Source organism: Salvia splendens, chromosome 15, assembly GCF_004379255.2.
Source record: "Salvia splendens isolate huo1 chromosome 15, SspV2, whole genome shotgun sequence".
NCBI lineage: Eukaryota > Viridiplantae > Streptophyta > Magnoliopsida > Lamiales > Lamiaceae > Salvia > Salvia splendens.
In genome coordinates this window covers 5,914,616-5,938,550 of record NC_056046.1, presented here as the reverse complement: position 1 = coordinate 5,938,550, position 23,935 = coordinate 5,914,616, and the positions used below count along the sequence as shown (strand labels likewise).

The 23,935-nt window shown below is 36.4% G+C and overlaps 4 protein-coding genes across 4 annotated transcripts; 3 read left to right on the top strand and 1 right to left on the bottom strand.

Moving 5' to 3' along the window:
- The first annotated feature begins 304 nt into the window (after window positions 1–304).
- On the top strand, window positions 305–5,480 carry LOC121766332 (DNA polymerase alpha subunit B-like). The gene is made up of 16 exons (XM_042162597.1): window positions 305–445; window positions 549–624; window positions 1,295–1,420; window positions 1,674–2,031; window positions 2,110–2,205; window positions 2,353–2,432; window positions 2,590–2,665; window positions 2,757–2,930; window positions 3,421–3,525; window positions 3,618–3,713; window positions 3,801–3,893; window positions 3,981–4,019; window positions 4,092–4,133; window positions 4,423–4,550; window positions 4,659–4,785; window positions 5,047–5,480. The coding sequence occupies exons 1-16, from the start codon at window positions 370–372 to the stop codon at window positions 5,200–5,202; spliced, it is 1,848 nt and encodes a 615-aa protein (XP_042018531.1). The 5' UTR covers window positions 305–369; the 3' UTR covers window positions 5,203–5,480.
- Window positions 5,481–6,495: 1,015 nt separating this feature from the next.
- LOC121769422 (ABC transporter G family member 5-like) lies at window positions 6,496–8,643 on the bottom strand. Its single transcript, XM_042166224.1, has one exon. It carries the CDS (start codon window positions 8,451–8,453, stop codon window positions 6,561–6,563), a length of 1,893 nt encoding a protein of 630 aa, XP_042022158.1. The 5' UTR covers window positions 8,454–8,643; the 3' UTR covers window positions 6,496–6,560.
- A 2,316-nt stretch (window positions 8,644–10,959) lies between these two features.
- On the top strand, window positions 10,960–15,925 carry LOC121767532 (histone deacetylase 14-like). The gene is made up of 9 exons (XM_042163816.1): window positions 10,960–11,046; window positions 11,691–11,926; window positions 12,635–12,709; window positions 13,294–13,395; window positions 14,110–14,181; window positions 14,590–14,646; window positions 14,785–15,036; window positions 15,134–15,315; window positions 15,449–15,925. Exons 1-9 carry the CDS (start codon window positions 11,010–11,012, stop codon window positions 15,747–15,749), a joined length of 1,314 nt encoding a protein of 437 aa, XP_042019750.1. The 5' UTR covers window positions 10,960–11,009; the 3' UTR covers window positions 15,750–15,925.
- Window positions 15,926–19,936: 4,011 nt separating this feature from the next.
- LOC121768033 (NAC domain-containing protein 104-like) lies at window positions 19,937–20,961 on the top strand. Its single transcript, XM_042164380.1, has 3 exons — window positions 19,937–20,264; window positions 20,353–20,594; window positions 20,657–20,961. The coding sequence occupies exons 1-3, from the start codon at window positions 20,102–20,104 to the stop codon at window positions 20,822–20,824; spliced, it is 573 nt and encodes a 190-aa protein (XP_042020314.1). The 5' UTR covers window positions 19,937–20,101; the 3' UTR covers window positions 20,825–20,961.
- The last annotated feature ends 2,974 nt before the right edge of the window (window positions 20,962–23,935 follow it).

Below are 23,935 nucleotides of genomic sequence, written 5' to 3'. Positions count from 1 at the left end.
TGTAATTGTTTTTAGTCCATTTTTTATTTTCACCTTCAAAATAGGAAAAATACAAGCTACAATCCATGATAATTCAGATAGAACTAGCCAAAATAAAATAAAGTCTGGAAAATAAAAAAGGAATACTGTTACTAATATTAAAAAGTTGTTAAGTTTTGGTCATAACTTTTGAAATTTTTTTAACAAATTGGTCAAGCCCAAGTAGTTATATCATTGGGCCGAAACTGAGGGCAAAATTAGAAGAAAAAAAAATGAAAATATATATCGCTGGCGGCAAATGTTTCCCGCCATTTTACTACTCCACTGCTCTCGTGAAAGCTGAATCTCGAAACAAACCCTACTGCTACTGAACTCCACATTTCCGGTAAAATGGAAGAGGAAATCAAAGAAGAATTCACCAAGGGAGGATTCACTCTCGACGACGAGGAAGAGATTCTCCAGAAATGTGAGTTTTTTTTTTCTGAGTCGCCTTTCGTGCATTGAATAACTCTGTCCCCAAAATCATATTATTGGTTTGATTTTGATTCGAACTCACCGAAATTGTTCAGGTCTGACATTTTGTATACAATACAAGTTCAGCGCGTCGGACATTGTCGCCCACTGGGATTTGTACTCTATCAACAGGTCAGGATTTGGATGAATTCCATCTTATTGGAAGCAATTTTTCCTTTCTATTTGTTCAGTTTCTCCAGCCTAACAAGCGATGGTAGTTGACAGAATAATTAATCAGATTTTCGAACTTCCTTTCCCCTGTTTTAATACTGGTCCCATGTATGGCGCATCCACTAGTTTAGATGGCCCATCTGAGTTATTTCAGATGTGCTTCAGTGACATTATTGGTTAAAAAGAATAAAGCAAGCTTTGAACCTTATGAAGCTTGTGGAAATGAAATGAAGTTCTTGACCTATTTTTATATTTGTAGCAGCTGATTATCTATCTCTGTGTGATCAAGATTACTTAGTATTTCACAATTCAAGAACTTATATTTATAATCAAATAATTCTTCCTCAAGGCAACAAAGCGCGTGTAAGTAGCGTAAGGCATTTTATGATCCTCCACTAATCTGCGTTTAGAAGGTCTGTAAAATATACAGATGCAATATAATTGTTAAATGAGCCAGTTTCTGAATGGTTCAATGGGAAATTTATGTTCTGATACATTAATATCTTACATTTGCAGACTTGTATTTTTAAAGAGAAATTTGTGTCATCCTTTTCTTTTGGGAGCTAGTTTTTATATGTTTAGGAATGAGGATGTGATCAGTCTAAACATGTTTGATCTTTTATTGTAACAGGGGCCTGGACTCTACAGTGCGGAGCTCACATATGGGTCCCTTTTTGGAGCAGTTGCAAAATGAACAGGTGGATAAAGTCAAAGAGAAAGCATCTGGGTTGCATCTGTACTCTAATGATGTATCTATGTGAGTAGTGTTCTGCAATTTCAAGGGTCAATGTTGTTATTTCTTACAAAACACTTTCATTTTCAAGTTTGAATTCTGCGAGCATCTAGATCAGGTCGACCTGATATCTACTACCCTTCCTATAATTTATTATGCCCTTTTTTTCCTTTTCTTTTGATTATTGGAACCATTTTGTTTTCTTTTCTATAGTGTATTTTCAGTCATGGGATTTTGATTACTGAGTAAGTTACAATAAGTATGCAATTTCAAACAGGATATTGAATGGTAACTATGGAGAAACAGAAGCCGTACTCGATACCCCCCCTGATAAGCACACATTATCGCTTCAGAAATCATCTGATTCAGCACAAAGGACGAATAGCATCAAGCTTACCTCTGCAAAACCTCTAGAACCAGTGACACCTTTTGGGTCAAGAAAGAATAAGTTTATCGTGCAATTGACGCTTAATGAGCATCTAGACATGCAAACTATTAAAGCAGAGGACGGTAATGCAAATTCTGAAGATGAGATCATCAGGAGAGTTCAACCTAGTAAAGAGTGTTCTCTGATAATTGATAGATCTCAGCCTGAGCCTGGTTGCAGGTTCATGTATGATAGAATTGAGGACAAGGTATTGTTGTGTTTTGTTAATTTGATAATTGTAGTTTTCTTTTTTTCAAGCATTCTAAATATTTATTGTGGAGTTCAGTTTAATTTCCTGGAAAATTGCATAAAAAAACGAGCTACTGCATATGTGTCCTCTGGGCGGTATGATGAACCAGTTGATCCTTCTGTAGCTTCTCAGGTATTAACTTCTCCACTTGTCTTAGAAGAGGTGACATTAACAAACTTTGATTGGAAGGATAGTTTCTATCAACATGACTCTCGTGTTCCCATTGGCTTTGCACTAATGTGGTGTCTTTTCCTTTCATAAATTATTACTACATCCCAGGAAAGCATTTTTGCTGTTGGCATGATCTGTTGCGAGGAGGAAGGCCGTCTGAAGGAAAAGGGAACTTTGTTGCAAAGCAGGTAAATGCTTTTCCTTTGCATAGTATCATGACTCGATTTTATGTCACATTCTGAAAGACTAGTTTGCTACTGCTTAGATGATTAACTCTTGATTTTGTCCTACAGTTGTCTTATTGCTGCCTATTAATGTTCTGCGTGGTGTGGATTTTTTTTTCAGTGTGGAGCATTCTGGTGGGCAGCGAGTTCGTCTTGACTTGCAAAAATTAAGCCAATATTCTATTTTTCCAGGCCAGGTTGGAATGAGTTTTACCGATGGAGCAAATTTCATCTTCAGTGATATACTATATGATACTCTAAATACCTTCGATTTTCGACATGATATAGGTAGTGGCTGTTGAAGGGCGTAATCCTAGTGGACATTGTGTTATTGCATCACGTATTATTAATTATCCACCCTTGTCTGCTGCTACTGATGAGGAACATCCTTCGAAAAAACAAGCTTTGGATCGCGATCTTCAGCTAAGGGAACCCTCACTAGATACACCAGAGGTGTCGCTGGTATGACATTTGAATCTTCCAATACTTTGCAACCTACCATTATACTCTTGCTTGTTGATTTTCTTTTTTACATGTGTTAAGTGTTAACTGCCTGTATGCCAGTGCCTTCTTATCGTCTTTATTTGAGATGTATAATTGGCATAATTGGCCAGATAAACTAATGATGGGCCTTTTTGAGGATCTGTCTATTGGCAACCATTATTAAATACGTGAAATTTTGACCGCAATTTGCATTTTTCTTAAAAGACCAGTGTAGTCTTAATTGAATTCCCTAGACTAGTATTGTTGCCCAAGACTCCAAGAGGTTGATTTTCTGGATCATCTTCTTTGATTTATTCATTGCAATAATTTAATAGGAGTAACTTGGATTAATTTAACCTCTAAAAGTGTTGTTTTTGCAGCAGTAAACCTTCTTTAGGGTGAAAGTAACATTTATTACTCAAGCAAAAAGGTCTAAGTACAATATCTTGATTGGTTTATTTTTCAACAGATTGTTGCAGCGGGTCCTTTTACTACGAGTGATAATTTATTATTCCAGCCTCTAAACGATCTTCTGGCTTATGCACAGCGAAAGCAACCTCAGTTGCTTGTGTTGGTAGGGATTCCAAACACTCGTTGATTTTTTTTATCTAGAAATGACGAGGATGAAAATAAACTAGTCCCTTACTTCATTTTATTACTTGACAGCTAGGACCGTTTATTGATTCTGATCATCCAGAGCTCAAGAAAGGAATCATTAATCAGACCTTTGATGAATTGTTTTGCGTTGAGATTCTTGGAAAGGTCTTGCAAATGAAAACACATAAAGCCTGTGACATTAACATTTTCAACATCTTATACTTATAATGATACCATTGATTGCTTATGCAGCTTCAAGATTATGTCGATTATATGGGCTCTACAGTGCGAGTGATTCTTATGCCATCTATCAGAGATGCGAATCACGATTATGTATTTCCTCAGGTGATCTATTCACTATTTCCTCTATTTTACTATGCTGCTAAATTTTCCTATTAAGATAGTAAACCTATTATGCTGGTTGTTGAACAGCCTGCTTTTGAAATTCATCCTGCAGATTTTAGTAATCAGGTACATAAAATTCTTTATGTGCTACAATTATTTTATTTTCTTTTTGGACACAAATGATACTTTCTCTTACAGATAAAGAGTATCTCCAATCCAGGGATGTTTTCTGCTAATCGGGTAAGAATATCAGTAAATACTCTTTCATGAGCATACAGTTACTGCGCTATTTCTTTAAAAAATACTCCTATATTTTGGGTGTTGGGGCCTGGAGGGTTGGGGACAGTGCAAAATGACAATCTCTTTAACGCCACTTACTATTTGTTACGGTTAAAATGCAAAAGTATTCAGACTATCGCCATTCAAACTCAACCTATCCTTCCGCATGATTGCAAGTTGCAACCCTTAGTAAATGACAGATAAGATTACTGTCCTTACAGTGGTTTTTCTTGATCGATCTTTTTTACAGGTGAAAGTGGCTTGCTGCACTGTTGATATACTTAAACATCTCAGTGCTGAGGAAATCTGTCGAAATCCTCAAGGGGGGTCGAAGCAGAGGTTGACAAATCTAGCTAAGCATGTATTATCCCAACAAAGGTACGTTGAAAGGAAATACTCAGAGATTGTACTTGATGAGTCAGAGAAAAAGTTCTCTTCTTTGCTTCTATGTTATGTTATTATTCATAGCTTTGTTCTATGGAACAGCTTCTATCCACTGTATCCTCCTTTAGAAGATGTTCCCTTGGATTTCTCTCTAGCAAGCAAAGCGCTACACTTCTCATCGATCCCAGATATACTAATATTACCTTCAGACTTGGCTCACTTTGTGAAGGTCAGGAACCTAGCTTCTTTCCATGTCATTTGTTAGATAATATAGTATTTTACTTGAGTTATGTAGGCATTTACTTCAAGTGAGAGATTGAATTTACAGCACATGTGGTTGAATATTTGACGGTTAGTTTGATCTAATAAGCTCAAAGTATGTAGTGGATCACCCAAAATACACATCACCCTACGTAATAACCAGAGATTATAAGGAACTACTGGAAAATGCAGAATGCTACAAGTTGAATTCTCTTTTATTCTTGAACAGGTGGTCGGTGTTGAAGATGCAGATGGAGAAGAGCAAGTCAAGTGTATCTGTGTGAATCCTGGGCGACTCGCCAGAGGCGAGGGAGGTGGGTTTTTTGTAGAAATCAACTACAGAGGGGATCCAGATTCATCAAGCGCTTCCATAATACGCATATAGACCTTGTACCATATGCAGAAACAGATGATGCTTTATCTCGGGACATAAAGAAGAAAATCAAATACTAATTCAAAGAGGCTTTCACCACCCACCTCTTCTGCAGCTGAATCAGATCTCCTATGATGTACATATACTCTGTATTAATAGGTTGATGCTGCAGGTTCCGAAATTGTAGCTCTTCTTACTACTATTTTGTGGCTTTGATAGACTTGGAATCTCTACTAATAGCATTGTTCGAACCAGCCCTTTTATTTTTATACTAACAGAATTTAAATCCATTTTAGTTAGTGGTAAACCAATTCATCAATGTTTTAGCATGCAGGTAGTGGTTGAACTAGATTTTCTTATTTTTTTGGAGATTGCACTATGGTAAATGTAGTACTCCATTCATCCGATTAATACCCATTTATTCTATTGCTGACTAGTTTGATCTAGTTCAAATAAATGTAATCTCATCCAAAACTATTTTATTTTCAGAAAGTATCCTAACCGGCGCCCCTTGCAGCCGTGCTCCATATCTAAAGGAAGGGATGTACTGTAAGGATGGACAAGACCAAACCTTTTGGTTAGAAAGTTGAAATAGTAAAAATCAAGAGTTGTTGGGAGAGAGAGAGAGAGAGAGAGAGAGAGAGTTGTCAGTGCGAGGTGGATATATATAGGAGCTTTATACAACAATCTAGCTAGCGTGCCTCACGGATTGGGAAGTGCATAATATTTGCAGACATGTGATTTGCCCTGTTTCACACCTCATATTTTATTCATTAAATCAATAATTCATGCTATGTCGATTTATTTGTAGCTTTAAGAATGAACACTGTTTACACTGTGCAAGCTCAACAACCAGGTAATTATATTAGTAATACGTAATAATTGATGACATGCATGTACGACAATACTACTATTATTGGCCTAATATTCTTCTTTTCTCCCAGACCAAACGTTTTCCCAACCCTGGCTAGTTTAATTTGTTTGTAGCTTATCACGGAATAAAATTTTCCCAAACTGGAACAGACGTGACAAACAAAACGAAGTCATTTTTAATTATTATGATTAAAAATTCATGAATTTATTTACTTTTCAAAGTTTATAATTAAAATAAGAATTTATCCAAAGCTGGTATACACTCCACTAACCCTAAAAACAAATTAAATCTCTCGAACTTGAGCCTCATTCATTTCCAAGAAACCATCAAACAAAATTGATGTTCATCAAATTCCAAATTTCTTACAATCTTTACGTTATACGAAACCCCATCACCAAGATCAATACACACAAGTCACGACACAATCAAAATATTAAACAATTAATTCATTCAAGACACCACAAATAAAAAATAAAATTGTGGTCACATAAACATTTCAAACCACGAAACCTCTCACCCCAGCATTAGAGGAGCACTTATACCTCAAAATAAGATAAGCAACAAACCTATAAACCAAGATGAAGCAAAGCATGATCACATAATTCTTCCACCTACTCCCTTCATCTCCATACCCTTCCTCCCTCAACACATCCTCCCCCCTCACCACACACGTATCCAACATCGTCTCCAAACACCTCCCCGACCTCGAAAACTCATTGATCAACAGCCCTTCGAACGGATACTTAAACAACGAGATATAATGCATGAACACCCAAAATCTCGGCAGCTGATTCTTCGATATGAAGTAGCCGGAGAACAAGAAGAACGACCCCATCACGGCTGAGATCACCGAGTTTCCCACGATGAAATTCGGCACCAGCGCGCTGAAACACACCACAACTGAATTCGCAGTGTAAAGAATAAGCCATATTAGTAATACAAAATGCATGAAAGCGGTTACGCTCCGGTTCAATCCGACCAGCCAGTAAACCGGTACGGAGAAGAAGAGGGCGAGGATGAGGCAGTATGGCAAGTAAACGACGCCGTTTGCGACGGCGTAAGACGAGACACGGTAGCTCCCGCTTGATGTCTCCTTCATCACTATCTCCTTTTCCTGGAGGAAAACCGGCAGCGCCTCCACCGTGCTGGAGAGGAGGAAGGTGAGGATGAATGCAACAAGGCCAACTCTCTCCTCCGCGCCGAGTAAATCGTCGTTTAATTGGTAGAAAATGGAGCCGAGGACGAGGCCGGATGCAAGCATTGAGAGGCTCCGGCACATGAAGAGCTCTTTACTTCTGAGTATGTTTTTGTAGAATCTATGGCTTAAAATTAGGGTTTCCTTAATTTGGGGATTTGCGAATCCGCGGGGGAGATCGACTTCCACGTCGATTGATTCCTCGTCGATCACTTTCGATTGCTGGAAAAGCTGCTGGAGGGTGAATTTGCCGGTTTTGGACGTGCCACCGGCGATTTTGGGCGGCGGAGGCGGCGGCGCGGCCTCCACCGCGGCGGCGATGGCGTCGATGGATTCGATGGCGAATTCGACGGCGTTGACGTGGACGGGGAGGGGGAGGTCCATGAGCATGAGGTTGACGGAGAGGAGATCGACGGAGCCGTGGTGGAGGACGGCGCCGGCGGCGAGGAGGAGGATGTTGTGGAAGAGCTTGACGATGCGGAAGCTGGGCTGGTGGATGCTGAGGATGATGGTGCGGGCGCTGGCCTCCGCCATGACGTGGAGCATGTCGATGATCTGGTGCGCGGAGGTGCTGTCGAGGCCGGACGTCGGCTCGTCGAGGATCACCACCTTCGGATCGTGAATCACCTCCAGCCCGATCGACACGCGCCGCCGCTCTCCTCCGGAGATGCCTCGGACTCTGTCGTCGCCGACTCTGGCTCCAGCGACGTGCGTGAGCCCGAGTTCGCAGAGGAGAGACTTCACCTTGGAGGCGAGCTCCGCCTCCGCGAGGCGGAGGCGGAGGCTCGCGCCGAAGCGGAGCGTCTCCTCCACGGTGAGGAGGGGGAATAAGGTGTCGCGCTGCGTGACGTAGCCGGACATTTTTTTGAAACGTGGTTTGTTGATAGGTTTGTTGTTGATGAATATGGAGGCGGTTTGAGGGGTGAGTTTGCCGGCGAGGATCTCGAGCAAGGAGGACTTTCCGGCGCCGCTGGGGCCGACGATGGCGAGGATTTCCGAAGGGTTGGCGGTGAGGTTGACATGTTTGAGGATGGTGTGGGTTTGGACAGTGTAGTTGATGCCGAGTGCCTGAATCTCGCAGCCTCTCATTGAGAACGGAAATATGTTTGTGATCACACAAACACTACAACTTGGAGTTGGATTTTCAATTATTTGATGGGGTGTGGTGTGTTTGTTTTCATGGTTCACGTGCATTTTTTACACTTGTGATGCCACCTTATTTGTTTGTCATTTTGCAAAGGAGAGTAGAGTATTAGCGAAGGGTGTCTTGTGATTGATACTATACTCTACACTCTCTTGGTATATAGTAAAATGACAGTTCTGAACTAGTAATTAAAGTTATGGAAGAGCTTATGAGCAGAGGAGCTTTTGTAATTATCTGTTGCATTGTTAAATCAAGGGTCTATGTTGTTATTTGTTGCATTAATTAATTTACTTGCTTTATTATGTTTGAATTATTTGAGGGTCAATGTAGTATTTACTTGCATTCCTCTAATTTGACTCAACAATGCATGCAATAACCAAAACAACTTAATTGGACTTTTCTATGCAGAAATTTCACACTTCGTTTCTCATAGTTTCTCTTCTACACTGGCTCAAACCCTAAAAAAGACATGATCATGCAAAAATGACCTCAATTCAAGAAATCAAAGTGCTAATTAGGAAAAACTAGGGCTGACAATTTTCGACACGACACGATAATCTGACACGAATTCGCACGAAATTATTGGGTTGGGGTCAAGTCTTATTGGATCCGTGTCCTTATCGGGTTGACCCATTAAGAACCAGATAATTTCGGGTTGGGTTGGGTTCGGGTCGGATGCGGGTCGGATACGGGTAACCCATTAAAAAATATATTATTATTTTTATTATTATTTAAATATATATATATATATATATAACTTTAATTTTTTAATTTCTTATAAATTAGGCTTAAATAGTATAAAACGAATTTTAATTGTGTAAATTAGGTTAAAATTATGGTTTAATCGTGTAATATTAGGTTTTAATCGTGTAATATCAGGTTCAGGTTGTTATCGTGTCATGTCAACCCATATTATATCGTGTCGATAACGGGTTCGTGTCGGGTGCAGGTCGTGTTCGGATTTGAAGGTAGCAGGTCGGGTTCGTGTTCGGATTTACAGTTTCCTTAACAGGTCGGGTTCAGGTTAGGCCTTATTGGGTTAGGTCATTATCAGGTTGACCCGATAACGACCAAATCCGCACGATTTGCCAGCCATAGGAAAAACGACCCCGATTTCGGTCATCAGAATACAATCGTTTTATTACACTAACAAGTAAATAAAATTCAATTCATATATATGAGAAATCTTTACCAAAATCAAATGTGTGGCTCTCATCGCAATTTTAACCTGTACAATGTACTTTTGTGGACGAGAATAAAAGAGAAAAATGATTTCTTGTACTATTGGAAAGATGTTTCATGTACGTACGGATAGTGGTGTGGATAAAATAAATTGCAATGATCGCCATATAGATTTATAAACTAAGCTTCATAAATCAGTGACCACAAGAAAAATGTAGGAAGGGGACAAGGGAATTTTATTTTAATTGTAGATTGTTATGTCCTTTTGTGATACCCGTGAATCTATTTCCTTTTGTAAACAATTTGACTCAAAAACTAGGGGTCCCGATTGTAGTAGCATTCTTCAATATGAAAAGCTCTACACATATCTGTCTATCCTTCTATATGCAGAATCAAACCCGTGAACATTTCTTTATTACATTTTCAATTTTTATTATAATAAGTATTTGGTTCGATTTATGATATAAAAATAAAATACAGAAGGTTATTATTGTAAAATAGGAAGAGATTAGTTGAAGAAATAATTGTTAACTTGTCATGATATAATGCTTTAGTGTGTTCAATAAAAAATTGTCTCTTCCCTTTCATTATGTTTTGAATTTTGGGCCTCTTACCCATCAAGATTAATCCAGAATACATAAAACAGAGCACCCAAGAGGCCAAGACACACCAAATGAAAAAATTATACTACTACTAACTAGTAAAAAAATTGTGCAAATAAAAGGTGTTGAAATTGGCCATATGCATAACACTCTGATCATATGAATAAAAATATCTACTTCTAGCCAATTTGCCTTTCATTCAACCTTTTCCTTTTTTGTTTAAAATTAATTTCGAAATATATATCTGATTGCAAAAGATAAGTCAAAAACCATAAATATTAAATAGGTTATGACAACAATAAATTTAATTTGAATAGACAATACAATAATTTGATCGTTATCTTCTTTTAAGCAAGGGACAAATTGAAGTGAGAACCATATATTTGGATGAAAATTTAAATAAACAAATAAATTGAATAAATTAAAATCTAATTTTGTATAATTTGTAATAATAATAATTTTTGAGCTACAATATAATAAAAATTATAAAATAAAAAGCAGTAACAATATTGAATATTTTTCAATTTAAATGAGTTTATTAATTTTATCAAGTTATATGAATTATACTTTTAAAAGTTTAATTTATGAATAATATTTACCATTTTTTTTCATTTTACCCTAAACTCTAAATATTTTCCATTTTACCAATTTAATAATTTATTGTAGGTAATTATTCTAAATAAATATAAATAAAAATAATCCATCACGATTGTATTATTGGAGTCAAAGAAAAGTTGCATTTTGTTTATTAATCCATTAAAAATACATAGATATAGGTTTTCCTCTTCTGATTTAAAATATCGTTGGTGTTTGTGGCAGCAAATGGAGCTCCGCGCCTTGAACCCTCCATTCTCTATCGGTAATCTCGCTTTCCATCCAATTAATTTATTGATTGCCTATTTTTATAATTTCTATTCTGATTCTCTGAGTCTGGGTTGAGTTGTGTGGATTATTTTCCGTTTCAACCGAGTTTAATTTTTTTCGGTTTACTAACATTTAGATAGATTACAAAGATAATGATGTTAGTCCTCACGATTGTGAGGTGCGTGGAAAATCGCAAGAGCAGACTAAGAATCACTGTGTTATTATGTTATAAGAAGTTTAGTTTCGAAGAAAGTTCTAGAAAATTTGATGGGCTCTTTCAAAGTAAATGAAAAAGGAAGAAGGATAAGAAATTTTAGGATTTTAGATTGACGAAGCAGTAATGGTGCAAGCACTGAGTTTGTTTTAACATTTAATAGTAGTAAGTGTTGGTCTGTGGTTCCTGTCCTACATCGACTTGGGAAATGATTATGTCTCCGCTATATAAGTTTGGATAACCTTCCGCTCTTATAAGGTCTTTTAAGGGGCGAGTGACCCATTTCATCAAATTTCATGATGATTATAGACTTTATGGTTATTTGATCCTTTATCCTTATGTGAAACATGCCTTTTCAGGCTTCTTATATTTGAACCTCGTTTATGTATTTTTCATGATGCTTCGTGTCATATTCATCCTGGCAGGAAATGTATTCTGTCCAATTAGGTCTCGTGTGCGTTGGTTGAGGAAGCATTACATCTATGGGAATGGATATGTGGAGAAAAATGTGAAGTCTATACGAGCATATTCCCAACGAACAAAAAGGAGTTATATTTGTTGTTCTAGTAATCCACAAATCAATCATTTTTTACCTTCTGAAACAGAGCTGCTCAATGGAAAAGTCATATATTCAGTTGCTGCTGCCATGGGCCATAACAAGGTATGTAGACCGTGTTTTTTTTGCATGGAGGAGTTCTATTTGAGACACCAGCCTTTTACAAAACCTTATTATTAGCCGTTTGGATACCGTTTAAGTTATCTTATGATCCGTCACCTTTTTAGGTCTGGATCTTATTTTAGGGTGTAGGGCATACGGGTGGTTGATGTTCTCACTGCACTTGTTTGTATGGTTTATGCTATTTATTGTATGTGGAGAATGAAATAGAGAAGTTCGCATTTCTGTTAGGCTGTTTGGATGTTGGCATTGGTTTATCATTTGCCAATCACTGACAAATCTTATGTACGTGAGTTGAATTCTTTTCACTTGCATTCGCAATTCTAAGGAAGGAGTAGTAATTATTAGCAAACTCTAAGTCCTGGTTTGGCTAACTTTTAAATGTCAAACCTTAGAAGTAAAACATGCTAGAAGAAGTATATATTGACATGACTTAGTGTCCTAATTGTATACTAAAATCTTCCTTCTGGTACTTTCTGTTAACCCTCTGACCAGATCAACTGGTGCTTTTTGAGCATATGATACATACAGCTTCTTTCCTACTGACAAATTTATCCAGATTCCTTGACCAAAATTAGCAGTTTTTGTATTACCTTTTTATACTTTTAAATTGAAATTGTTTTTAGATTTCTAGTATCTTACTCCAATGCGAGACCTTTTCAGTTGATCCTGTTTTCTTATCAATTCTGTCAGGAGGCACACCCTGAATGTAATTCTAGAGTTCCTGCAATCACCGATGCTCTTGAAAAGATGAAGCTGACTACAGAGGTAAGGAGGCATGACTGATAATGCAATCAGTTGATTGTGGCCGTTGTGATTTGTGAGATAGCTTGATTTGATCCTCGAAATCTGTTTTATAATGAATCAAGTTCTATATGATCTTGTTGAGAGTATACAAGTTCTATATGATCTTGTTGAGAGTATCCAAAATCATCTTAATTAATATACTTTACACGGAAAGGCCGCAACTGAGTATTTAATAATAAATGTGTTGTAATTACTTTATTGATCAGACCCATGAATCTGCTGTAATATAATCACTGTCGAACCAATATTTTGCTATTGGATTTGCTCTAGTGCTCCATGTACCCACACATAGACTGGTTGTGCTGCAGTAAACATTAAGGTGCCTCCTTGAGAGGTCATGACAAACTGTATGCAAGCATCTTGTTGGTGTTTGCCTTGTTCTACAGTGGGGGTTGATCTATGTCGCAGTCAAACATAATAAACTGGGAAGGCTTGACTGACAAAATATACTTGTCTTTTTGCAAAGAGTTTCTTTAAATTTATAGTACTACTCTTCACAAAATAACATCATACTCTCTTGTCCATTATCTTATCTTATGGTCCAGTTCCGGGGCATGGAGATCATCAAACTCGAAAAATTTAAACCTGCTAAAGTTGAAGATCTAGCTAGGGTCCATGAAGGAGCTTATGTATCAGGACTTGAAAAGGTATATTACACTGACACAATACACATTTGTAATCATCAATAGCCCTAAGTTGGCTTTTTACATTAATGTGAATATCTGTATCACATAAATCACATTGTTTTTCTAACTCTTCTCATATTCTTTTTACCCCTGTAGTCGATGCTTCTTCCAATTCCAATTCCAATTCAGTATTTTGACATTTGCTCATACATTTTATTTCTTTAATTGCCTTAAATTAATCATTGATCTGGGACTAGTTTGGCTTAAAAATAAAATAAAATGTAAAAGTTAAAAACTGAGTGATAAAAGTATTAACCCAGTTCAGTTTTTTCCTGTTTGCAGTTGCATCCTTAATTGCTGATAAATCTAGCATGAGGCTTATAAAAATTGATCGAGTGGATTCACTTCGGCTGGACTAAATCTCTTTTCTTTTTCGAAAATAAAACTCCCTCAGTCCCTCAAACAACCACTACCCATTTTGCAATTTTAGTTTGTGCCCCAAAACATTACCCATTCCAGTTTCGGTGTATTTTCTCGTTACCATATAAACCTATTTACATAAAAACCAAGCCCTTACCAAACACCTATGCACTTGTCTAACATTTATTAAAACCCGTGTCAAAAAGAAATGGACAGTGTTTGAAGAATGGATGGAGTACCATTTTATTAGGCATGTTCCACAAGATCATGTGTTTTTCATTTTGTGCTCATCTGCAACTTGCTTATGCTCTATAGGCAATGGACCAGGCTTCGGAGCAAGGCTTAATACTGATAGAAGGCTCTGGGCCTACTTATGCTACTTCCACGGTGAGGAACACTATTGGAAATACTGAATTTTATTACGTTCCAGCAATTGTTAACTAATATTTGAGATGACATTCCATTTCCCTTGAAAGAGAGATTTGTGATACTCATACGAAGTAGTATAATTCTTGGAGTTAAAGTAACAATAATCAGAATATATCAGGCTTATTCTTTCTTATCTCTAGCTGCATTTGTCTTTTGACATGTAACTTATAACAACATTATAATATAATAAGGTAGAATAGCCATGCCACCAATCTGCTTCACTCATGTTTTTCGTTTATTTGGTTTTCTTTTTGGTTCTTGGCATTGTGGAGTTGTGTTGGGCATGGATTATTGGTACTGTATAGTTACATTTTATCAACATATTAACTAGCTTCTTTTGTTTTTTTTGGGGCTTTTTGTTTATAGACCTTCCAGGAGTCACTGTTGGCAGCTGGAGCAGGAATTTCATTGGTGGATGCAGTGGTGATGTCTCATTCTAAGACGTTAGTCACTTAATGATTAACCTTCTTGTTAAAATTTACTAATGTTTCGCTTTGTCAGTTGATGGTATATATACATTCACCCATCCGAACTTGACCAGTCCTAGAACTGATAATATAGGTAGCAGCATCTAAGATTAGGAAAGATCCTCCAGTTGGTTTTGCTTTAGTACGACCACCCGGCCATCATGCCGTTCCAACAGGACCCATGGGATTTTGCGTCTTTGGTAATGTGGCTATTGCAGCTCGCTATGCTCAACGTGCCCATGGATTGAAGCGGGTGTTCATAATTGATTTTGATGTGCACCATGGGAATGGAACCAATGATGCCTTCTATGATGACCCTGATATATATTTCCTCTCCACTCACCAGGTAAGCCATTTTGTATTCCAGTCCGTCAAGATGCATTTTATATTGATACGATGACATTCTTCGTGCTTCAATGCCTTGTGTTTTGACCTCAACGTAGGATGGGAGCTACCCTGGAACTGGCAGAATAAATCATATCGGTAGAGGGGACGGTGAAGGAACGACCCTCAATCTGCCTTTGCCAGGAGGATCGGGTGACAGAGCCATAAGAGATGTCTTTGATGAAGTGATCGCACCATGTGCTCAGAGGTTCAAGCCCGATATAATCCTCGTTTCAGCAGGGTAAGTTCTCATGCAACTAAGAAGTTTCTTTCCCTTCCAACATGGAACATGACACTGTTGCCGGGCATATTCACCCACGGCCTCATTGTTAAACGGAAATTTTGTTCTCATATCTGCCTATGAATATATCCAGATACGATGCACATGTGTTGGACCCACTAGCGAACTTGCAGTTCACGACCGCTACATATTACATGCTAGCTTCAAACATACAGCAACTCGTGAGAGATTTGTGTGGTGGCCGATGTGTCTTCTTCTTGGAAGGAGGTTACAACCTCTCTTCTCTTTCAAATTCAGTTGCAGACTCATTTCGTGCATTTCTCGGGGAGCCTAGTCTGGCTGCAGAGTTCGATAACCCTGCATTCTTATACGAAGAACCGTCTAGAAAGGTGAAGGAAGCTATTCAGAAAGTTAAGCACATCCACTCTCTCTGAAAACGCCGCTGAAATTTGGTTTGTTGATCTTTTTTAATTTTTGTGTTATCATAATTAGTTCTACTTGTATAGTTGAATATGTGAAGCAATAAGTAAAAATACTAATGTTATGTGTTTGGATCACCAGAATTTGAGTATACAATTAATGGGCTGAGATTTTTTAGCCTGACTGAGAATTGAGATGCATTATCAGCCACTCATTTTTATTAAATGAGTGCTCCAGAATTTGCAACATGAAAAATATTTTTAGATTAATTAATTATTAAAGGGTAGAATGGTAATTTCATGGTACATTTTATTCAATAAATATTTTTTTAATTTTAATTTTTTTTAAAAAAATTAATTTTTTTTGTCAACTACATATACAATTCATGTCAACTACACATATATAATGTCAACTACATATACAATTAATGTCAACTATAAGTTGTTGACATTTGATGTGCAGACTATTGACGATAATACTCTCGAGTTGTCATAATCTACTTGCAGATGTTGTAGATGGGTGGTTGAAAATGCATCTCAATTCTCAATTAAGCTAAAAAATCTCAACCTAACCGAACCCATTAATTAATACTAGTATTTAATATATTTTGTGATTATTTGAGGAAAATTTACACATCGATAGAGTTGGATTTTTTTATAATTAGTATCTAGCGAATTACCTCAGATTGCATGGATTAAAAGGATTCTTTTGTTTTAAGAAAGTTAAAAATACTTTTGTTTACCGTGCCACGTAATATGAAATCAGCATGACACAGAGAAGCCCTTCCCTTATTAATGTATTACAAATAGTTCTCCTTATATACCATGATATTGACATTAATTATCCTTATTTATGATTATCAATAGACAAATCACACAAGTACTCACATGTTATTGTCACTTTAACATCTAGTCACATCAATAAGTATTCAACTCCATATACATTATATCAGAGTGAGTTGATCACTTCTATACATAGACAATGAAGTTATTGATCAAGGATTCTGACCTGCATATTTATAACATTTTTATTAAATCTGAATAATCAAGACCAACATATAAATTCATAGTCATGTGAAAAAAATCAGACATATAGTGACGGACCTATTTGTTTTAGTGACTTATATAAGCTTAAACAAAATGAAAATTAACGAAAGTGCATGAATAATACTCCATTCGCCCCAAGGTAGTTGAGTCGAGTATTTATTTTCGGTCCGTATCAATTTAGTTGAGTAATACCCTCTCTATTTTATTCTTTTAAATATCATATTTTTAAATCTCGTACTTGATGAATTGTCTCGATTCACTTGAGACGGAAGGAGTACTATGCTGATATATTGAGATGATGAGATTTTAATGTGGCCGCCCACACTTAGGTCAAGGGCCCAATATTATCATCACAACATAAATATAAATTAATGAGTTGGTTTGTTCTTTAGTAGTTTAACAGTAAAACCCTAAACTAATAGAAGAGAGAAAAGAAAAAAAGCAGTTGTCATAGTCTATTAATTAGTTGAGTTGCTAAGTTATGATGTTCTATATCGTGTAACGTTTCGATAAGTTTAGTGGGTGAAAAAATCCAAATATTTTTTGGCTTTTGCATAGCAATATCAGTATCTCTATATATTGATGCTATGTTTCATGTCTCTTGTTGCTTTCATTTTCGATAGCATACGGAGCCATTTCACCTCAAACTCGTTTTATATTTGTTTTATTCTATTTAACTAATTTGTTAGGTCAAACATCTGCTCTCATACTATTCGTGTTGGACAAAAGCTAGCACATCAAATATATATTCCATTGATTTATAAATTTTACCCTTCTTCGTTTTGCTCTTTTTCCAGTTCAAGAAAGTGAGATAAAGCAATGTGTAAGCACTCTAGGTCATCAATTTATTCCCTATAATATCACAAATCACAATGTCCTTTTTTTTATTTAAATAACCAGGCATGCCCACTGAAGAAACGCCGGTTCAAAACCGTCAATTTTTTTATGTTCAAATTTTCTAGATTTTCTAGATTTTTATTAATAACTATTCCGGACCAAAATCAGAACCGCTGCCCCAGTTTTAGGTCGAAGCGAATGTTTCAGTTTACCCATGCATCCCTAGAATGGATAATGTCATGATGACATATATAGAGCTTCTCAAACATTCTATTCTATGAAATAAAATGAAAATTTGGCTAGGTAGCATTCATTCATGCTTAATATTTATGGAACGTTTCCCTTGGTGCATGTGTTATCTCATGATCTGCAGCTACTTTTATATAAATTCCAAATATTTAGACATTTAAAACTTGAGGCTCCAAGTGTGACATTTTATTGAACGTGGCATGCAACGAAAAGTAGCAAGGCTGCATGTCCACTATTCTTATTTATATAGTACCAATCTCTGCTAAAAGCAATTACAACACAACAAACATGATGCCAACTTTTCCTCCTTTCCATGACACAATTCACTTTTCTCAATCATGAAATTCCTTTGCTTTTCAAACTTCTCTTGATTTTGATCATTTCACTCCTATATCAGGAAATTCACTCTCCTTTTATAGTAAATTATTCCCAATAAATAAATAAATAATATTACAATATATCCTTCTTCGTCACCAAACAATATTTATTCATAAACTTTTGCAATCTGGTCAATAATCTTTATTTTGATTTTAATTGAACTTTGTCAAATAATCCTAATAGCACTTGATTAAAAACCTCGGCATCTCTCTTTTCCTTTTCTCTTTTCCCAGCAGTACTAACTACTAATCTTTGTATATGTACACGTGTGTGATTGTCACTGTGCCACAAAAAAGAATCAAAAGTAGAAATGTTGCTTCTTTAAAATAACTTACTAAATGAAAAGAAAACGTAGTAGTACTAACATAAGAAGTTTCTAGCTAGTCACATTAGCTAATTAACCCACATCTTATAAGAAAAGATTAGCATGAGATAGAGAATTGTGTAATGGCTTGAGATTAAAGCAAATATCGTATAAGAAAATGTCTCATTGTCAATAATTTAATATATTACTCGTGCCAAACAACTGAGGATGTCAATTAAATGTATTTAGTTGATTTCAAATCACACATGTCACAATTTTCAGTTGCATCCAAACTTGCTAAATATTTTTCTGGATCAATATATAATACGTAAACAGTTTGTCAGAAGAAAGGTTTTATGAATTTCTTTTTAGCATATATCAATTTCCTTATTAACAATAATATAAAATATAATGAATATAAGTGTCATTCAAGTTCAGTTTACATAAATAAAATTATTAGAGGTAAGAATCCAGTGATTATCTAGGAAATAATGTCATGTCGTTGGCATAATTCTTGATCCAAAAATTCCGTCGACGCCCAAGAGGTCACGCCTAGGGACCACCAAAAAATGATGGTATTGACCTGTGTCCTGATGAAGAAGAGGATACAGATGTCAACCCCACTATTAAAACACAAATATTCCAACTAACTATACTAACTATTCCTTATATAAATCAAAGCAAATCCAATATAACATACACCAAAGCTTCTGTAATATTTGAGCATTTAAGAAATCTTAATTAACTCCTGAATTTGTCATGGGATCGGCAATACCTTGAGAGCTTAAATGTAATGGAATTTTACGACCCTTCGAATTGGTTTTCTAATAAACATGTTTCCGAACTAGAAAATTTTATCCCAATTCTTTTTCGTACCAACAAATGGCTTCAACAAACTTCAGTTACTGCATGAACTCACTTTTCTTTATTCTCCAACAACTGTCAGTCTATCTATCAACAAAAGTTCTGAGGGGATAACCACTTTTCCACACTTTGTATTCCTCCTATTCCAATTGCAATATATCAAAACTGTGATAAAAAAATTTTTAAGTCTCAATCAAAAAAATATAACCCTTTAAGCAATTTCGCTTTCCTCCTGTTACTTAATTTACTTCACCTATAATTCAGCTTCTATCCATCTAATTTAAACTCTATGCATTATCAATTTTACTGTTCTAATTCAGATAAGTTGTTTAATTATCATATTTGTTTTTACTTTTTCTTACAATAGGTTTATGTCAGAGATGTTGCTTTAGAGATAAAACATGTCCACTAATCCCAAATATAACCAAAAAAAGCACAATAGTTGAAGGCAATCTTTCTTTATAGCAGTATTTTTTGAATTCTCAGATTATAACCTATGTTGCCCTATTTCAATCATGCTTATCCCTCCTTTATTCATCTCTTTATTTCTCCTTAATTATAAGTATCCCACTCCCTCTATTTCCCTCTTTCTTTCACGCATAAAACAAACACTTCTATTTCTTCTTCTTGAACTTTTTTCGTGGGAAAAAAAAAGATTTTTTTTTGTGATTAATTGGTTTGGAGTGTTATGGGAGAAGAGAAAATGGTTCTACCACCAGGGTTTCAGTTCGATCCAACCGATGAAGAGTTGATCGTTAGCTTCCTTTATCGAAGAGCTGCGAATTTACCATGCTACCCTAATATCATCCCTGATCTTGATATCTACTCAGCTCACCCTTGGGGGCTTCATGGTAAAATCATACTCTTTTCTTTCTCCCTTGTTTATATATTTTCTCTCTTTTTTTGACCTTATTTGTTTGGAATTTGGACTTGATTTAGGGAAGGCTTTTTGGAGTAAAAATGAGTGGTATTTCTTTAGTGGGTTGAAGCAAAATCGAGCTACGGAAAAAGGGTTTTGGAAGGAGATTGGATTGAGTGAACCTATCTTCACTAGCAAAGGAGATGAAGTTGGCATCAAGAATTATCTTGTTTTTTGTGGAGATGGAGTTCATAGTGATTGGATCATGGAGGAATACCACCTCCTTAACAACTACTCTACTACTTCCCGAAATCAACTACGAGTAAGAATTAATTGATTAAATAATTATTTATTTTGTAATTAATTTGTTATATATGTGCATAGGGTTTGAAGGAGTGGGTGGTATGTAGAGTTCGTGAAGGAAAGGTGTTTGATTGTGAGGAGAAGATTAGCAATGGTGATGATGAGGGAGTGGAGCTCTCCTATCTTGACGAAATGTTCTTCTCCATGGATGGGGATGATCAAGATGATGACATCACTTTTCCTACTTAATTAGTTATATTAATTGACCATATACAGATATATACATACGTGTGTGTTGTGTTGTGTTGTGTTGTGTTATGTTATGACTAATCTTCTTACACTTATAATCAAAGCTTGCTACTTTATATGATCATGTAAATAGAGAAATTAAGGTGCTCCAATACATGTAAAATACTACACATATGTAAAAGAAACACTATTTTGTGAGTTTGAGATTGTGCACGTTTGTAACATCTTGTTAGATTTGTGTACCCATTTTTTTTACGTTTTTTCAATAATTTTCATAATTTTCACTTTAGAAACTCCTAATTAGTTCTGAAAAAGGCTTGATTTAAACCCTGCAGTATAGAATTTGGTGTAGGAATTCTTAGGTGGACTATATAAAGAGTTTTGATGCATATATGGGAAAACTCTCCCGCTCTCTCTATGGTATCTCTCTCTTCTACGTGCATGGCACGCGAGTGTCTGTCTTCCCCTCTCTCTCAATGGCGGAAGCACCAACGGTGGTTTCGGGGTTGTGGATATATCAAGGGTTCGGCAGAGACCAATTTTGGGTCTAGCTTCATGCCCGGTGCTAACAAATTACTACTTGTTGTCATAAAAAAATACCTCCATTTCCAAAAATAAGATATCAATACATCGGAAATATGTTTTTATATGGTACTAGTATATGATTAATAACTTACACTACAAAAAAATCGTAATTTATTAGATTTCTTGTGGGGGCTAAAACTGATTGCCGTGTCAAAGACACTAGTGGTTCGTGCACCATTATACTTCGAAATGGATTGAGATTTATCACTTGTTTAGCTCAGGCTTATAAAATACTAGTAGTAAATTAAATAAAGTAGAATAAGATCACCATACTTAATTAGCTCCAAATTTTATTTGGGCTTAGCCGTACAAAATGACAATTTGATATTTGGACCTCAAACTTATGCTCAAACGGGCCTAACCATTGCTGGGCCACACGAATGCTTAAGGGAAAATATCAGTTCTATAAATAAAAGATAGTGATCAATAAATACCAAAAAGTTGATATTTGGACCTCAAACAATTGCTTACTCGGGCCTAGGCGTTGCTGGGCCACTCGAATGCTTAATGAAAATTTCAGTTCTAGAATATACTCCCCTCTTCCCTCAAATTTTTTTTTTCACTTTTGCCATTTTTGTCAATACCCGTTCTTTCACTTTTTACCTTAAATAGTAAATGTCACTCAGTCTACTCATATTTTATTATATAATTAATATATAAAATGAGATTCACATTTCACTAACTTTTGCAACTCAATTTCATTTACATTTCTTAAACCCATGTCCAACACAAAGTGGATTAAAAATAGCGGAAGGAGGAAGGGAGTATAAAAAAAGATAATGATCAATAAATAACAAAATTCTAATCCATAAAGATCTAATTTTAACTATTAGATCAAAAATAGAAAAACGAGATTAAAAATACATAGATCATTTTAAAATCGTTTTAGTTCATACGAAGGGGTATGAGGCATATGAACTAAAACGATCTAAAAATAACCTTATGCATTACTAACTAAATTGATAAAAATTATCTAATTGGGACTATTTAAACATGACCTCCATATTTGATTTGATTATTTTTTTAGCACTACCCACATGTGTTAGAAATTATATCGAAGCCGTATGGGTTGGCAAATACATATATTAATGTTTTATTGTTATTTTTGTTGAGAGGCTGAAAAAGTATAGACTTACCCCGTTTCTATAAATTATTTATATATGTGGGGCAAATTGGATGGAGGCAATATGCTAGAACAGCCCATGCTATCCATAAATTCTAAAAGGTCCAATCCTTAAAATACAATACTAGTACAAGTTCAGAAATATAGGACAAGATAGAAAACCTGATATATTTAAAAGAGTATGAGAATACAACGCAATGGTCATATGCCTAATTTTTTTGACCCTTTTTGGTAGATAAGATCGATCTAATCCTCAAATAAAATAAATACTCCTTAGCCGTCCCTTAAATTACTATTAATAGCCCCATTATATTTTTTTACTCCATCTCTTAACTAAGGGACGGAACCTGCAACCCTCCATCTCTTATCCGTCCCTTAACCGTCTCTTAAATTACTATTCATTCAATTTCATTTTTTATTTTTATTTCCAACCAAATTCAATTAATAAAAACACAGTTCATTAAATAAAATAAAATTACAACATAAAATAAAAATACAACTTAAAATTCAAAAAAATATAAAAAAAACATAATTAAAATCCTAAAAAAATAAAAATTACATAATTTAAAATACAATTTTATAGAAAATAAAAAAACTACTCCGCCGGCGAATCATCCCCTGAAGGCGGTGGAGGTGCACTGAAGCCACCTGGAGGCGGAATACCAAGTTGTCTTGCCATAAACTCAATTCCGGCAAGATAGGCTTGGTATTAGGGATGCGTCATGAGGGAAGTGTCTGTCATTGTAGCGGTCATGTACATGGACATTAGGGAGTTCGAGGGTGCCCCCGAGCCAGAGCCCGCCTGGCTTGATTCGGCTCGGCCCATTCTCCCTCTAGTCGTGTTCGCTGCATTTCTCCCTTGCGGCCGACGGCGCCCACGGGAGGACCCTCCGGCATCGTCTGCCGTGCCCTCAACCTCCTGCGAGGCAAACTCTTGTGCGGCGCTGCCCGAACCGCCCTCACTAGACGAGTATTGGCCACCCGCCGTGTGCTTCGTGCGCTTCGAGGTCGAGCCCGAGCTGGACCGGACACCGCCGACCCACCTTTCCTCGTCTTTGACGACCTCCTAAACATCAACATGTTTGAATTGTTTGTCAGTGTCGTCGAAGTAGACTCGCAAAGTCGACCTCAGAATGTCGGCTCTCGTGGCTCCGCTTTGGTAATGAGCCGCCTCACTCTTGTAGATGGAGCATAATTTTTTGACCTCTCTGTCGACTCGGTCAAAGTGAGCGCGGAGCATCTTAAATGTGCGGCGGCGGGACCCCTTCGGCTTAATCTCGTTGTAGGTCTCGGTGACCTTTTCCCAGAAGCACTTCCGGGATTGTTGATTCCCGACGATATGATCGTACGAGACGCTGATCCAGGCGTTGTACACCGCCAGCGTTTCTTTGGGGCTGTACGGA

Coding starts and splice junctions, on each gene's coding strand:
- LOC121766332 (XM_042162597.1), top strand. CDS start 370: ATGGAAGAGGAAATCAAAGAAGAATTCACCAAGGGAGGATTCACTCTC. Junction 3,714..3,800: donor GCGTTGAGATTCTTGGAAAG/GTCTTGCAAATG, acceptor TTGCTTATGCAG/CTTCAAGATTATGTCGATTA. Junction 4,551..4,658: donor CATGTATTATCCCAACAAAG/GTACGTTGAAAG, acceptor TCTATGGAACAG/CTTCTATCCACTGTATCCTC.
- LOC121769422 (XM_042166224.1), bottom strand. CDS start 8,453: ATGCACGTGAACCATGAAAACAAACACACCACACCCCATCAAATAATT.
- LOC121767532 (XM_042163816.1), top strand. CDS start 11,010: ATGGAGCTCCGCGCCTTGAACCCTCCATTCTCTATCG. Junction 11,047..11,690: donor GAACCCTCCATTCTCTATCG/GTAATCTCGCTT, acceptor TCATCCTGGCAG/GAAATGTATTCTGTCCAATT. Junction 12,710..13,293: donor AGATGAAGCTGACTACAGAG/GTAAGGAGGCAT, acceptor CTTATGGTCCAG/TTCCGGGGCATGGAGATCAT.
- LOC121768033 (XM_042164380.1), top strand. CDS start 20,102: ATGGGAGAAGAGAAAATGGTTCTACCACCAGGGTTTCAGTTCGATCCA. Junction 20,265..20,352: donor TCACCCTTGGGGGCTTCATG/GTAAAATCATAC, acceptor GACTTGATTTAG/GGAAGGCTTTTTGGAGTAAA. Junction 20,595..20,656: donor CTTCCCGAAATCAACTACGA/GTAAGAATTAAT, acceptor ATATGTGCATAG/GGTTTGAAGGAGTGGGTGGT.